The sequence below is a fragment of the Micromys minutus genome (assembly GCF_963924665.1).
Source record: "Micromys minutus genome assembly, chromosome: 1".
NCBI classification, from domain to species: domain Eukaryota; kingdom Metazoa; phylum Chordata; class Mammalia; order Rodentia; family Muridae; genus Micromys; species Micromys minutus.
The window spans coordinates 227,528,546-227,544,933 of NC_137969.1; the positions used below are offsets into that span (position 1 = coordinate 227,528,546).

A 16,388-nucleotide genomic window follows, 5' to 3' on the forward strand; every position below is an offset into this window, starting at 1 on the left:
CACTATGGCATTGGGGACCGAGTTTCTAGCACATGAATTTGAAGGTCACATTCAAACAGTAACATTCAGAATGGGAAAATGGATGGGGAGCCTTAGGCGGCCTAATTCCCACTCCTTTGTGCAAGGAGGTTGATAGCATGCTGAAAGAAAACTGTAACCTTTGCTATGTCTTTCTATGCTTGATTCCTCTTCAGGACATTAACTTTTCATGGATCTCAGCTTAGTGCGATTCTCAAATCCATGTTAGTGACAGGGTGTTTAATTTCAGATCCACAGGACCCACATCTAAACTCAGTAATAGCATGTTCTTCAGGATAGAGAAGCTCTTTCACACAGGCTCCATGTGAGAGCCAGAGCTACCTCGCCAAGGTGGGTGTCTGGCTCCATTCCAGTTCTTATCTATACTGACAATGGTTTTTATTTGTTTGTGTTGTTTTGTTTTATTTTGTTTGGGTTTTGGTTTCCCTAAGGTGACAGCTATTTTTAAGTTTCTTTTATGTGCTTCATTTTCTTGCCAAAGATGCTACTTTTGTTCCCTTGGCGTGTTTTCCAAAGCCAAGTGGGACAGAGGTACCCTGAAGCAGGACCTCCTCTGTGCCAATTAATTAATCCATCAGTGACAGCTCGCACAGGGCTGGCCCAAGCCATCTATGATCTTCAGCAGAGTCCGTGTGGAGGGTCTGTCTACAGAGGAATGGCGTCAAAGCAGTTGGTTTGCCTGGGCACTCTCCTAGAGAGAAGGTTGTCTGGCTAAAAGTACAGGTCATAAAGATTCAAGACAGGATGTGAGAGCCACCTGGTATGTTTTCCCGTACAAACTGCCTCAACAAGTTGTTGCAATTGTACTGAACTTAAATCCACCTTATTGCTCAAGAAAACCAGGGTATTTGCTAAAGTGACCAACATCAAAATTCCTGTGCAGGACTTGGGTTGGGAGGCGAACTCATTGGAAATGCAGCCAGGACTCATGACCACTATGCCATCTCTCCAGTCCCCAGACTGCATGTTCATGAGGGCGTTGGATCCCGTGCTTTGCAGTATGAAAGACTCAGATGAGCTTTTACAGCACAAGGTTCAGTTCAATGAACTATTTACTAGAGGTGATTGTCCTGGGAGCAGAGGTCACAGCAGTCTCACATGGTACCCTGGCAGGCGCTGCTCACCTGGGACTTTCAATCCCCTTTTACATCAAGATTCCAGGGTCAAAGTATTTGTCATTTTAATTTGTGATCGATGTGGTGTGTGCCTGCATGCACACCTGTGAAGATTGCTTTGGAGCCTTAATTTACCACTGTACATCATAACTTTTGAAACAGGGTCCCTTACCAAACCTGGAGCTCTCCAGTTTGGTTAGACTGGCCAGTAGCATGTCCCAGGGATGCTCCTGTCTCTGCCTCTCTAGTGCTGGGGTTCTAGTTGCACCCACCCCCATGTGCCTTTCTTTCAAGTGGATGGTGGGGATTGAACTCAAGTCCTCCACTGGTGTAGCAAGTACTTTACTGACTGAGCCATCTTCCCAACCCCATGGTCACCATCTCCCTTTCTCTACTCTTCTCACTCCCTCCCTCCCTCCCCCCCCTGTCTCTCTCTCTCTCTTGTCTCTCTCTCTGTCTCTCTCTCTGTCTCTCTCTCTGTGTCTCTCTGTCTCTCTCTCTCTTCTCTCTCTCTCTCTCTCTCTCTCTCTCTCTCTCTCTCTCTCTCTCTCTCTCTGTCTCTCTCCATTTCTTTCACCACATCAAGGTTCTTTCTTTAAAGAATTCAAGTGAAACTTCCCACTGGCCTTGCTTGGGCCTCTCTCTTTAGGATGTCCTGCCTTCTGTGGAGGATAGGAAGAGGAGGCATTCCAAAGCACTGCTGTAATAAATGCTTGACTTCAGCTTCTATGTGGGCTTACCAGTCAAGGGCTTCTTCTTCTATTCGGTCTTATAATGTTCCATTATTTAGGGAAAAAATAGTGGTTTGCCAGTGTGAAATTATTCCGATTATCTAATCTCTTGCTTCCGGAGACACTGCAAAGTGTTAAATGATGCATGAAATTACCTGTTAGCCTGTGTTAGACAGAGCTGCTTTTACACACCCAGATGTAACAGGAAATTATTTAACCAACGGACTCTTGGCTCGGCATCAGGCTAGACACAGTTTAGCCTGAGCTACTTGGGAGGCAGCTGGGAGCTCCTGAGCTCCTTCTTGGCTGAGAAGACCATCTGACAGACTCTGTAGGCTGTTGCCAGGGCCAGGTCTCCTTGAGAACAACTTGAGCTAAGCTCCTGTGGGCTCCAGATGGTGTGCAAAGTCAGGAGGAGGTTTAGGGAGCCTTATAAACTTTGCCGAGAGAGAGAGAGAGAGAGAGAGAGAGAGAGAGAGAGAGAGAGAGAGAGAGAGAGAGAGAGAGAAACAAGACTGGCCAAGTGTCAATCTAGTGGCAGTGGGGATAGGCTTGATGTCATGCTGTGAACTCAAGGGTTGTCACTGGGATTTAATAGTACCTGGGATTCCCTCTGAATTTGGAACTAATGCAAGAGAGCATGGGAGAAATGGGGTCAGTGCAAACCAACACATCACTTACACCACCCATGGCCTAGCAGGGAGTGTGGGCAACAAAGCTGCTGTACGCTGTCTTTTGTAATCTAAGCAGAGGCAATGCCCTGGCCCATTGCCAGCCACCAGAGTCTCACTCTGTGGAGTTGGACCTGAGTTCCTTTTTCCCCAGCAATGCTGGGAAACAAAGATAAGGAATACTTTCAGCAAGTACCTACTCCTTAAAGAAAGCCAGGGCCTAGTCCCCCAGATACACACTTGGCCCACACACGACCTTGCAGGTTACCTTCTCCAATCCCTGTCTGAAAAAGAATAGAAGCTGTGAAAAGAGACAGGGAACATCAGGAGCAAATTTTGGGGGGAGAATAGCATCCCATGTATTACCATCCCCCAACCCCAGAGACAAGGTAGACTGTGCTTTGGAGAAGTGAGTTAGGGATTGTAAAAGGTAGAAAAGATTTAGAAGACATCAATATCTTTCCATCTTGCTGGAAGAAACTGAGGCACAGAGGCCTTCAGGACTTGTCTCTAGCTATACAACTGTGTAGCCCCTTCTATTCTCAAATGTCTTCCTCCCCGACATCAAGGTACCTCCGAGGAGGTACAACATTGACATTTCACTGCCCTCATCTCACTGCGAGCGACCAGATGACCTCTTGGTCCATGGAACTCACTCTATGTGGGTGTCAGGCAAGGTCCCAAACCCCAACTCACTGGCCCCACCCTGCTTAGAGGATGCATGTTAATGAGACTATTCTTCATAGAAAATGATGAATTATGAAAAAAATATAACCTAAAATAAAGTCAAGTAAAACTGAATGGTTGGCACTTATCACCTGAGCTATGTAGACTGTTAACAGGGGGGTTGAGAGGCAGCAGCTCCCATCTGAGTCACAGAGCAGGACAGCAGACTGGGGAGAAACACTGAATGATTGTACTGGGCCGGTATGTCCCTGGAATCCAATGAGGGCCTTTGTCATACCTGCCTCCAGAACAGCTCACAACCCTTCAGCTCTTTGGTCATCTTCCCTCGGTCCTCTGGACACAGCCTCCAACAATGTCTGTTCCTGTCTGGCCCATCCCACTGTCCAAACATACCTCTACTACCACCCTGGGTCTGTGCACTTTCTGCTCTTCAGCTGTTCCTGAGGTACAGGTCTTAAACTACTTTTTTCTGAGCCCTACCATAGTCACCCAACCATGTGCCAGGAAAGGTAGAAAAAGACCCTCCCCATCATGCCCATGTCCTTGGGAAAACAGGTCATTTGTCTTCACAGTCCCTACTCCTTCTGTTCCTGCCAGGGAAGCTATCACTTTCTAACTGAGAGAGAGAGAGAGAGAGAAAGAGAGAGAGAGAGAGAGAGAGAGAGAGAGAGAGAGAGAGAGAGAGAGAGAGAGAGAGATTCTTTGCTCATCACAGTTCCCTATGCCCAAAGGACATACCTGCTGCCAAAGGCTTTTTATCTGTCATAACTTGTTATAACATAGCAGAATCCCCTCTCTTAGCTGTATGTGCATTACCAGCAGGGCAGACTATGCAGGTCTTTCTCCATCTCATCAATACCCCCAAACCCTGCTTCCCAACTCCACAGAGTTCTGTGTGCTCCAAGAGATGCTCTATGACAACGTTATTGGCATCTGAAAGGAGGGCCCTAGGAGACATAAGGAACATCTTAAGAGAGCTCACTTCTGTTTTTAATGGTGCTATACTTCTCCAACAATGTCATAAGGCCAGGAGACCACCCTTTGATACTCAGGTTGAGCCCTGCCTCCCAAAGGTAGATATGCCTGCAGTCAAGCTAAGTCTAGCTCTTCCCAGAGTGCCACACCTTTGAGCTATTGCCACTGAATCCCTGCAAGTAGGGAAGCTCACGGACAGGTGAGAAGTGAGGACCGCTTCCTAGGCAAGCCCCAGCTCTCTGTACCTTCCTCCCTAAGTCCTCTCCACCTCTCCCGGCTGGAGCATCATTCACCTCACTGGCAGCAGGAGAGTGCTGACCAGGACTGAAGCACCCAGAAACCCGCACAGTGCTCACAGAGACACTTGGATTTCGGGGAAATGAGTGATGTTTGTCTGAAGCTGTACAAATTCTATTTTTTATATAATGCTCATTTATTTCTTCATACATTTATTCATGAAGAGACTGGGGAACTTCCCCCACAAAAAGACACAATGTTCTTGGGTCTTATTCCAAATTACATGTAATAAAGCCACCACAGGGTATTTTTTGAGGTGAGACCTTCATTGCACCTTCAGCATCTGATGCTCTGGTTTGCTTTGGCAAATGAATCCAGTCTTCACTGTCATTACACACAGGGCAAGCTTTCCAAAGGTCTGGGCCTTGAAGTAGGGTGCTGTGTGGCTCCCCAGGAAATAGATAATATGCAGAAAGTCAAACTGGTTGATACAGCACATGAAACGTGATCTCATTTAGAAGTAACTAGGCATTTAACATATGTGTATGTGTTATCATGTGTGTGCATGTATGTGTGAATTTACAGGAAGAGGGAATGGGAGTAGGGAATAGAAGGGGCAAAAGGGAAGAGGAAATAATTGGAAATTTTCAATCCTATGATCTGTAATTTCAGGAGTATGTGTTTACAGGGCTGACTTCATTGTCACAAGCTCTGATCATCTAAATAATAAAAATTGATAATTTCCCAAGACCAGAAAGTCCCAAACCGTGCCTTGACAGAGTAGTTTCTTCTCAGTGTTTGGCTCTCTCTGGTGTTCTGTGACAGAACCCTGAAGATCAGCAGCCATGGCAGCTCAATGATCCAGAGCTTCCCGCTCGTGGCCAGCTGTCTCCATTGCTCTTAGACAGTGGCAGGGTAGAAACATGTGGCTAGAATGGTAAGGTGGAGGAAATGCTGCTCACTCCGTAGTGGCCATGAAGCAGGGAGGCAGAGAACAGCACTGAGACTAGGAATGTTCAGTAACTGCAAGATAGCTCTGCACATGGCCGTGTACCCGATAGGTGGAGTCTGGATACCCGAGGCCCTGCCTGGCTGGCTGTAGGCCTGGCCTCACGCTTGCTTGCCTTCTCTTACAGAAGATCTCAGAGAAACAGGCTGTAAAAGTCATTTAATCTTTGGGATTAACAGAAGTAACTTGCAAATGACCCTGCCACTCTCCTGAGAGCGATGCAGAGTTAATTACCAACTATTGGTGTTTGTCCCACTGATCTTAAGGGTTAGGCTTAGAGTCCACCAAACACATCCTAGGGTTGTTTGGTCCCTTTTTAGTAAGATTTTCAAAATTAAATTGGATGGATACATGCCTTATTAGAACCCCATTCTCTTGGGAGATTGAAAAAAATAAGATTTTTGTGGGGGAGGTCTGTGATTACAAAAGGAAAAGGACCTAGAGACCTACAAGCATCCTTTCCTTGGTTTGTATAAACTCGCCCCTCCTCCAGAAAGAAAAGTAATTTCCTTTAAGAAGGTATTACCGAGGAGCAGCAAAGCCCCTTGGCTTCTCTTTCCATGTAGTAGAACCTGGAGTATGAGGCATTATGTCAGTCTGTTTTCTGTGATTATAACAAAATACCCGAGGCTGGACCTCACATAAGAATAGCTTAATTTATCTCATAGTTTTGGGGGCTCACATGCATAATATCAGCATCTTGTGAGACTTTCAGGGTGGAGAGTGAAGGACCTTTGAGAGGGTCGCGTAGCGAGACAGGACCCAGGGAGGCTATATGATCAGGCTTTACCTTTGTTTTTTTGGTTTTTTTTTTTTTTTAATAAATCCATTCTTGCAAGAACTAAAGGAGTCATATAAGACTATGTTGACCCTTTCCTTTTTCAGTGACCTAATTATGTCCCCTAGCCACATCTCTTAAAGCAGCGGTTCTCAACCTGTATTTGTGACTTCTTTGGGGTCAAACAACCCTTTAACAGAGGTTGGATATCAGATAGCCTGCATATCAAGTATTTGTATTAGGTTCCTAACAGTTTCAAACTTACACTTACGTGGTAGCAATGAAAAGAATGTTACGGTTGGGGTCAAACCATCCCTAAATATTCCAGCAGATAACAATAAGGCAAAAAACTCAGGATAAGTCAGCAGAAAGGATGTGCTACTCAAGGATCAAAGAAGAATGCTGGAGGTTTTCTGAGGTGAGTATGTCCACAGGCACAAAGGTACTGGGAAAGCAGTTTGATCCCAACCATAGAAGGCCCTGAACTCCACAGCAGGGGCTTGGCATCGCCTTTGTAGCTGTGGAAGGTAAGGCGAGTTTTCCAGTTGAACTGTATAAGTTGTCCCAACCACACCGGTCCAGTTGTTGAGTCTGGAGTAGGGAAGGTACTAAGAACATAAAGCTGTGTCCCCTCTCTGACCTCAGTGACCCTCTGGACTCTGGACTAGCTCACCCTCCTTGGCTCGTTCCCCAACCTCCAATCTATTTCTTAGTACCTTCCCTACTCCAGAGTCAACAACTGGACCAGGGTGGTTGGGACAATTTACACAGGTCATCTGGAAAACTTTTCAATATTGTATATTAAACTAATAGGCACACGATATGGGCCTACCCTCTGCGCACTTTTCCTTTCAGGTAAATGCTTAGGTGAATTCCAGTTCCCCCTGGGCATGCCTTCACCCACTGGAGTAGAGATCCAGGCAGCCAGGGGTGTCTGCTGCTCATCTCACTGTTTGACAGTCTCTCGAGTCCTTGGGCTGTTTGCCTCCTTCCCCCTCACCACCAACACTGGACTGTTGTTCAGTAAAGCAAATCTGAGGGGAGGGGATGCTAATGAGGCCCCGGGGTCACCAGAAGTGCTGGGAAGTTTTACAGGCCAGTGTCCTCTGAGCTCTATGACTTCTGGCCTTCTGCAGTCAGACAGTCCAGCTCATGCAGCCTTCCCAGGGGATCAGCTCTCTTGTTTTGCAGAGCAACAACAGATTCTGGTATCTTAAAAAAAAAAAAAAAAAAAAAAAGACAAGGCTGCATCCAGCTCAGCCTCCCCACCAATCTCAAGGTAAAGATGCTGTCCCTGAGGTGCCATGAAGCCATTTCGTCAGTGTCTCAGAAGCCTGTGTTTCTCTTCAATTAAATGGCGGAAAATGTTCCCGTGGAAGTAACTTAGGAAACACTACATGGGGTCATCGTAAAACCATAGCCCAAAGTAGCCTGTGGTTTTCATCCATCAGCCTGACACAGCCCAGAGCATGCCAGGCCTGATCCTTGGAGAGCCGTCGCTGGTCTCAGCTGGGGCTTGAGTGCCTGGGGAGATTATCCTTACCTGTAGTTATTAAAAATTATGAAATCTTGAGATGTCTTTTAGTGGAACGCAGTCTCAAAGCGAGATGCCCTTGGATGTAAATACCAAATTTACTTTGGACTGCAGTTGAGCAGTTGAGTTGTTTGCTGAGCACTTAATATTAATGATGACTCCATGGTGAGCAAAACAGTTTAATGGGAAACACAAATGCAACTTGATATGACAACTGAAATGGAGCGAAGGCAGAGGTCTTATGAAAGCTGATGACAAGATACGCTTGGACACTGTAAACAGACAAAGCAGCGTTGTTCAGCGTTTCCCCCTTTAAGAATATCTTGCATGTCACAGTGTAGGAAATGGGTCAGAGGGGACCCAGGGCCCGCCTCCTGTCCTTCATACCTATAGATTGTTTGGAGCAGATAATGCCAGCAGATAATCACCCCTCCCCCATTTCTATCCTCCTCCCATGTCTCCATGTGGCACAGGGGCTGGAATAGCCAAGCACCCTAGTTCCCCATCCATTTTTGGTAGCCAGAGAAGTTTGTGGCACTTTTCTGACCTGAGATTTGAGTGGACATCTACTGGGGTCTTCTGGAAGGGAGCAAATATGAAGTCCCTCCCCCCCCCATTTTGTTATCCGCCATTAACAGAGATGCAGAGCTTTTTTATGACATGAGGCTTCATAGCAATGTCAGCTGCTACCACACACGCTGTTCCTAGAGGAGAAAGCCTACAGGTCAATACTATTGTCATTACTGATTCAAGCATCAGTTTCCCTCAAAACTAGTGTTGCTGTAGATAGAGGATGAAATACCAAGATTCAGCTCAGACCTTGAACCGGGGCGGCAAAAATTGGGAGGTGAGGCCAAAATGTTGAGATCCAGGCCAAGAGCTTCCTGAAGGGGGTTCCTTAGTGTTTCACCTTTTTGGTCCAGCTGTCTCCAATACATCCTTAGCCACAAGCCTGGATCCCCAAGTCACTAACCACAGTAGTCCATTATGAAAGAAAATAGTTCTTCTGCCTGCTTTTAGCGTGCTGTGCGTACAATATGTGTCTCTGTGTGTGTGTGTGTGTGTGTGTGTGTGTGTGTGTGTGTACACAATACACATGGGCAGACATGTATATGGATGAGCATTCATAAGTAAGGATGCAGGTTCATGGTGTCACAGTGCACATGTAGAGGTCAGAGAATAATCTCGGGCATCATTTCTCATCTTCTATGTTGTTTGAGACGGGGTCTCCATAATTTTTCACTGCTGTGTATGGGAGAGCATCTGGGCATTCTTCTATCTCTGCCTCCCTCTCACTTAGGAGCATGAGAGTTACAGATGCTCGCACGATAACCCGATTTATGTGACCGCTAGGGGTTCCAACTTGGGTGCTCATAGTTGTAGAGCAAGCACATTGCCCACTGGGCTCCTGCCTTTTTAACTATAGACGCTAACTCAGGGCCTGGCATCAAAAGTGGTTAAGCGAAGCTGAATAAATAAGTTATATTACATTTTTTAGGGAAAAAAAAGATATGATCAGATCTTCTGGGAGCCAGATGGGAAAGATAGAGATCAGGGAAGCATACACATTTCACATTGTGAATTGTGATTGTCATCAGCCAGCTCACGTTCCTGCCTCTGGGCTGACAAGAGGACGTCCACAAAATCAATTTCACTCACTTACAGACACAAGGAACAGTCTAGGTCTTTAAGTAAATGCAAGAGCCAAAGTAGAACTAGGCGGCTAGCTGCAAAGTCAAGGTGAAACACTTGGATGAGAAGATCTCCATGTCAGACGCCCAGGGCATCATTTTGTTTATGTGGTCATAATTTTTATAAATTTACAACTTCCTTCCTTGAAGTTATAGGCATTTTTCTTTTTAATAATTGCACTATAATTTTCCCACATTTGACATTTTTTAATCCTCTGCTGAGGAAACACTTCATGAGATAAATAAATCAGTTCATTGGCTCATTAAATTGCACAAACAATACTAACATGAGCCCTTTGTCATATCCGACAGAAATGTCATCCAGAAAGGCAGAGATGAGCAGGCCTGGGCTGACCGAGAAGGGCCAGTACCAGTGGCTTTGGGGGCTACATACATCTTTGTCTGGTTTCTGACTTCATCTGCCTAGTGTAGTCCATAAAAATATCAGGACTCCCCATCCTACCCAACCCTACCACCAACCTGTGACACTGTCACCCCAAAGAGCAGCCTCTCGTTTTCAAACTGGATCCACATAGTAAACACACATATAACTATAGAGACGGGATAGTGGTGTCCGTAGAGGAGTGAAACACTTCAAAGAGACTGTGGGTCTCTCTAAAACCCAGGTCTAGTCATGTGGTCTTAAGGTGGCTTCCGATTTTTAAAGAGATGATCACTCTTCCTCCTACTCAACATTAGTTCAGTGAATTGTGTCTATTGCTTATGTGAAAGAAAGCCCAGTGGGTAGTGTAATGGCTGCTGTCCTTCTGTTATTTGGAGGAGCCCTGTACCTGTGAATCTGTGCTGGGGGCTGATCTCCTTGTAGAAGAGTACCCTTATTACTAAAGCTCACCCAGGCAAAACCAACCAAGCTGGCCAAATGATTTCTTGCTTCACCTGGCCATCAGACAGGGCCACCTACTCCTTGATTGGCACAGGGGCACATAGGTCCAAACATGTTCCCTAAGATATGTTTCTTCATATCAAAGGATGTCAGGGAACTTACTATGTTGTTCCTGGGGACAAAAGGTGTCAAAGTGAGACTCAAGTGAACAGTCAGGAAACTATAAGTCTGCTTCTGTTTCCCCCATCCCCAGGGAGATGAAGAAGGGTAGTAGTAAGGTTTCCTAGTGATCTGAGAGGGCAGTAAAGTTAGGCTTTGATAGATCCTTATGATATACTGGATTCAGGAAGACTTGGTAGGAGTCACAGCTGTGAGTACTTCTGGGCCCCCATGTTGAGATCTTTACTACAGAACTTTTAAGACTGAGAAATGAATTAGACATCTGTTAAGCTATTTGACAATACTTCTCAATGTTTTTCTAAGTTCCTAAGGCCTTCCTGTAAATTCTTGGGAATTCTCCAAAACCCACGACAAGGAACTTCAGAGAGTGTGTGTTATAGTGAGTGATGGTCCAGCATCAGGAAGAGTTTCCAAACACTCGTCTGACACAATGGCGGAATGAGCCACCTAAGCTAGGATGGTGTGTGAGCATTTTAAAGTAGATGGTAAATACGGTACATTGAATTTCTATATTCTCAAAGGGGGGTGGTTCCAAAGGCACCCTAAATCTAAGATACATCCATTCTGATGACTGTCTGTCAAATATCTGTTGTGACTTTGGCAATTTATTAAAAAGTGCCTTTTGTCAGAGCCTTCCAATATTTCGCTGTAAAGTAAACTATCCTAGGGTCAGTGGCATAGAAACGTTGGCTTCTTACTTCCAAATGGGCAAGGAAGCTGGGGTTGGGTTGCCTAAGACAGGGGCTTATTCACTGAGGATGTCTCACGTCTTTCTTGGAACACCAACTCTCTAAGGTCAGGAGCTGGCATACACAAGTGTCACCTGCATTCAGGAACAGCAGCCAGGCATGTCTTATGACAAAAGGCCAATGGGTTTATTTTATGTCCACCATGAGACCCAAGCAGGGACTACAGTGTATTAATACTGCAGTAGAGTCAGCCATTAGGACCAGCAATCTCTTCTTCATACCTGTGATGCTGTGAACGGCTCAGCATTGGAACCCCCTTTACAGTCCAGTGAGGAACTGGCTGGAAGTCCTTTTGTTATTGCCCATATTTTCCAGTCTTACTCTGTAACTTGGCTGGCCTTGAACTCATGATCTCCTCTCTACTTCTCTATTATGGGATTTTGTCACACCCAGCAAACTGGTCTTTTGATCTGGCTATTACCTCTGATGAGCAAGACACTTCTTGGTATTTTGTGGACCAACATAATGAGGTGTGTATGTCTTTAGTAAACACATCCTTCTGGGCTTCTATCACATGGTGAAGCAACTGGGCAGAGGAGAAAGGAGGCACCAGGGCTCCTCTGTGCAGTCAGTCCTTCCCATTTGGCCCACAGTGGCAAGACTGAATAGTATTACTGTCTAATGCCTACTCAGAAGTCTAACTGAATTGAATTATTGACTTCCCGCCAATCCTCAAAGGCATTTCTGATTTTCTCATAGCAACCATCAAAGTAACCGATGCTTCTGGTTTCAAACAGCACACTAGATCAAACGCATAGATTGCTTTTAAAGTGTGACCATTTTTCTAGAAATCGCTCTCCTTGGCCATTGATGAGTAATACTCGGGGTGATTATTTGGTTGAGTTTAGCGTAGAGTCAAGAAGAAGCTGAGTGGATAATGGGGATAGGAATTAGATTCCTTCTTGGACTGTAATTAAATAGAACATAGATTATCGGGCTACAGGGAAAGACTCTTCTTTCTATGAGATACTCACTGTCATCAGAAGGGCCAGTGCTTTAGGATTCTTTCTCAGTCTCTTATTCATTCATTCATTCATTTATTCATGTATTTATTTAGTGATGCTTGGGATGGAATGCAGGGATTTTTCATTTTAGACAAGTATTCTGCCTTGGAGCTGCATCCTCAGCCCATCTTTCTCAGCACTTTTGCAGGACAAAGGAAATATTCAGGGAAGGGTGGTTTTCACACTTGGCTGGTTTTCTGTGAATCCTGTTGTAAAGCAGAATAGCTCAGGGTTAAAAACTCGAGCTTTGGACCGTACAACTAGATTCTAACTTGGCTGTGCCTCTGGGGACCTGCAGGACATGATGATGGCTGTGACAGTTATTAGCCTCTGCCATAGCCATTGGCATTGATAGCAGATGTTCAACTCCCCACTTCTGGCAACTAGAAGATGTGGGTCCTGGCTTAGATGTCTAGTTCTAACCAAAGACTTGAGAGCAAGTGCATTCTATGTGTACTAAAGATAATGTATTCTGAATACCTAGTAGGCATAGTTACTGTCTTAAATGATGGCAATAATATTATAGTATGTCCTTACTTTGTATCTACCCACACATTTATTGCTACCGAAGCAATTACTAGTTCTGTGTCTTCCAGAAAATTAGTTACCCTTGAAATGCAATCATAACATGCGGCACTAGAAGAAAATAAGTTATAACCTCAGTTTCTGTCTTTAAAATTCTGTGATCCCAAAAAGGGCTTACTCAGAGAGGTCATCCCATGATGTTTTAATTGGTTATGGAATCAAACTATGTCACTTGTACATGCTAGCTTCACTTAGCTGTCCCACCTCCACAAAAATAGAGATCCATATCCTTGTTGTCAGCATTTCTAAATCATATTCTAGACAGTCCTGCCCAGGAAATTACTTTGGCTTGTGAATCTGTGTCTACAGATGTGTGTTCTCCTTAGCAGATCACTCCCCTGCTCTGTTTCCACCAGTAGGGCTGCTGCTACCCACTGTGGTCTTTCTCCCAAAGGTGTTCCTGCCTGAACTTCCCAATGACTGGTTTGTGTTAACATTTTAGGATGAACCTTAGGAAACTCCCATTTCCTGGGAGTCAAATATGATAACTTTCTATGATATAAATTTACTTTGAGAAGGAGAAATCTCATCACTCACAGACTAATATTCATGTTGGATCCTATGAAGGACCCCAATCTCTTCTCCCCTCCTCTCTTGGTTCACTATGGGTTTATTCCTACAGAACACACTCTGACCTCTCCATACCCAGCAGACACTGTTTCCTGACTGACCTGGGTTTTCCCTAATGCCTGTTATTAGCACTTGGATTATACACACTGGGACACTTTGATAAAGGCTTCCTTCATTACAACTATGCAAGAAAAAACTAACACCTCTTTCCTTCAACCTTTCAGATCGAGGACATCATCACAAAGATGCAAGATGACAAGACAGGAGGTGTGCCCATCAGAACAGTCAAGAGCTTTCTCTCCAAAATCCCCAGTGTCGTCACAGGTAACATATCCTTAGAAGGTGGCAGTGACAACCAGAATGACTATAAAAGAGTTATGTGATTTAGATAGAGATGTAGGGGTGTCTAGGACTCTAAAGAATAGCGTTAAATCCTCTATGAGGATCTCGAATCATGGCCCCTCCTAGCCTTGGTGTTTTCTGTAAAAGCCTACACTTTGCACATCATTAAGAACCACTTTAGTGTTATGAGCCTTTCAAGCATGTGTAGCTACTGCCTCTGGGAGTAGATGAACTGACAGGTTAGCAGTGTGGCCTGTGGCTATAAACAAATGCAGCTATGCTCATAAACATCAAGCAGGTTTCATTTTGTTGGGGATTGTTTGTTTGCCTGTTTCGTTTGGGACATGATTGTCAATGTAACTCAGGCTGACCTCGAAATTGTGATCTTCCTTCCTCTGTCTCCCAGTGCTGGGACAATAGGTGTGTACCACTGTGCCTAACTCCATTTTAGCACATTTGAAGGAAAGTTTTGCATCTTAAGAGATGTTTAAATGCTATAAAATGCTTTTACTATGTTTTTAATCTACTGTGCTCCAACTGCTTTTTCAAAGGACTTTTAAAATATTTCTCTACATTCTGTTGCTTTTTTTGTGGTTCAATATAGTCAGGCTTATTTTGTTTTTAATTAAGATTTTTTTAACTGTGTGTACAAAATGCATGCACACATAAGTAGGGGTGTTCGTAAAAGCCAGAAGAAGTCATGAAGTTCTCTGTGACCAGGGTTACTGGTGGTTGTGAGCCTCCCAGTGAGGGTGTGGGAACTGAACTCTGGTCCTCAGAAAAAGCAGCATTGAACTCTCACCTGCTGAGCTGCCTTTCCAGCCCCCTTTTAAAATCTTGAAAAATGTGTTAGTTATGCCTGTAGTTACAAAAGAAACCATAGCAAAGTCACATAGCATTTTGCCTTATAAATAACGTCAACACCTTAGAGTCCTCTTATTAAGTGCTAATAAATCGAATTCTCCTCCCTCTTTGCTCTCTATTTTGGCTGAATAAGTCCTTGTTTTTCTTCATAGCTTTCTTATAGCGTGTGTATCCCTTGATATCTAAGCAAATAAGTAAATGGATTTAGGCAAAAGTTTTTGGTGATTCTCCATTTTCAAAATTTAGCTGTTTGCTTTCCAAAATTCAGGATCCATCAGAACTTGGCATCTGTCATGTGCCATGATAACTAAAATGATAACTTAAAATATTCTAGTGGTGTTGGTATGCCATGGGGGAGTTGGGACTTCTTGTTGATGGGAGTGTGAAATGTTGCAGCTTCTCTAAAAGGAGTTTGGCAGTTTCTTAGAGATGTAGATATTGCTTATGCCTCCTGGATATTTACTCACAAGATATGAAAATAGTCTTTGTGGTAGAGTTTTTCCTTTTAGAGCAAGCTGGTTTTGAACTTGCTATGTTCTTCAGGCTTGCTCTGAACTCTTGCCTCAACCTTCCAAATACTATGTTTACAAATGTGTACCATTATACCTGGAAATAGATGCAGCTAAGAAAAATAAAGATATATATTGTTCTGTGCTACATCAAGTAAAGGAGATTCCTCAGCCCAGTATATAGACTTGTGAAAGTTGTAAGTTTGAGAAAATGGATCTAAGAATAGTGTTGATCAGGCTAGACTTGGGGTTGTGAAGGGCATCAGATGGTTCTTTTTAGGACACAGATTGAAATAAGGAATTGAATATCTGGAGGCATTTTATAGAAAAAGTATAAATGGAGGAAGAGTCATGATGCTCAAGAACTTGACAGGATACTATTAAAACTTCCATGTGTTTATTATAAGGCACTCCCTATCTAATTAAGAGATAACCTATTTGCCCACACTGTTTGTGATTTCGAGTTTGAAGTTTCCCCTATTAACATATATATCAAGGAAATTATTTTCACTCCTTCTACTAGGAACTACATTCCTAGATATTTCTTGGGTACTGTTGATAAAGAAATGCCTGGTGCTCTATCTGTGTCTAGATAGGTTGGGATTGGAAAGACCCCAAAAGAAATGTAATGAAATGAGAGATGGGTGTATTTAGGAGAAGATAAAAGGCAAACCATTCTAACCATTGCATTCTTAAAAGGTGAGAAATGGGAAACCACAAGGGTTAGACTTAGCAAATAAATGTTCCTGTGTGGAAATGAATGGAAAGCTGGAAGAACAAAGCCAAGGACAAAGTAGAACCTATTACTAGATCATCACCGAGGCTCATTGGCTTGGCAAGCTTCATTTGTAGCAGAACCATGCCTTAGCAGCTCCCCATCCAGAGGTGTGGATTCTAAACAAAATGTCCACAGAAGGTCACTTCATTGTCATTTAGACACCCTCCTCTCTGGAAAGCAGATGAGCCTCCTCAGATCTCCTTTCCTGAATAATAACTGGGTCACAAAGATGATAATTGAAGCAAGAGGCAAGTTTCCCGAGTTCCAAGTTTCCAACCCTATCTACTCCCTGCCTGTCCAGCAGGAGACAGACAGATCCTGGGCAGAATGCCTGCCGACTGCACACAAGCAGCCAAATCACACAGACTTGCCCAGCTGTCACTGACAGCAATTCCAAGCTAATTCCCCAACACCTAAATGTCCTAAAGAATTTTCCAGAAACTTTGAAGATTAATCTCCTCCAAGCTAACCTCAAAAACCCAACTCCTGGCATATA

General features: G+C 44.1%; 1 protein-coding gene across 10 annotated transcripts in view; it reads left to right on the forward strand.

The window, feature by feature from the left end:
• RGS6 (regulator of G protein signaling 6) overlaps nt 1-16,388 on the forward strand; it is a gene marked incomplete at both ends in the record, with an annotated part of 483,564 nt that overhangs the window by 301,355 nt on the left and 165,821 nt on the right. For all 10 annotated transcript variants that reach the window (XM_080908046.1, XM_080908049.1, XM_080908051.1 and 7 more), the window contains one exon: nt 13,624-13,723. In XM_080908046.1, the coding sequence (XP_080764172.1) occupies nt 13,624-13,723 (100 nt within the window). The remainder of the gene's footprint in view (nt 1-13,623; nt 13,724-16,388) is intronic.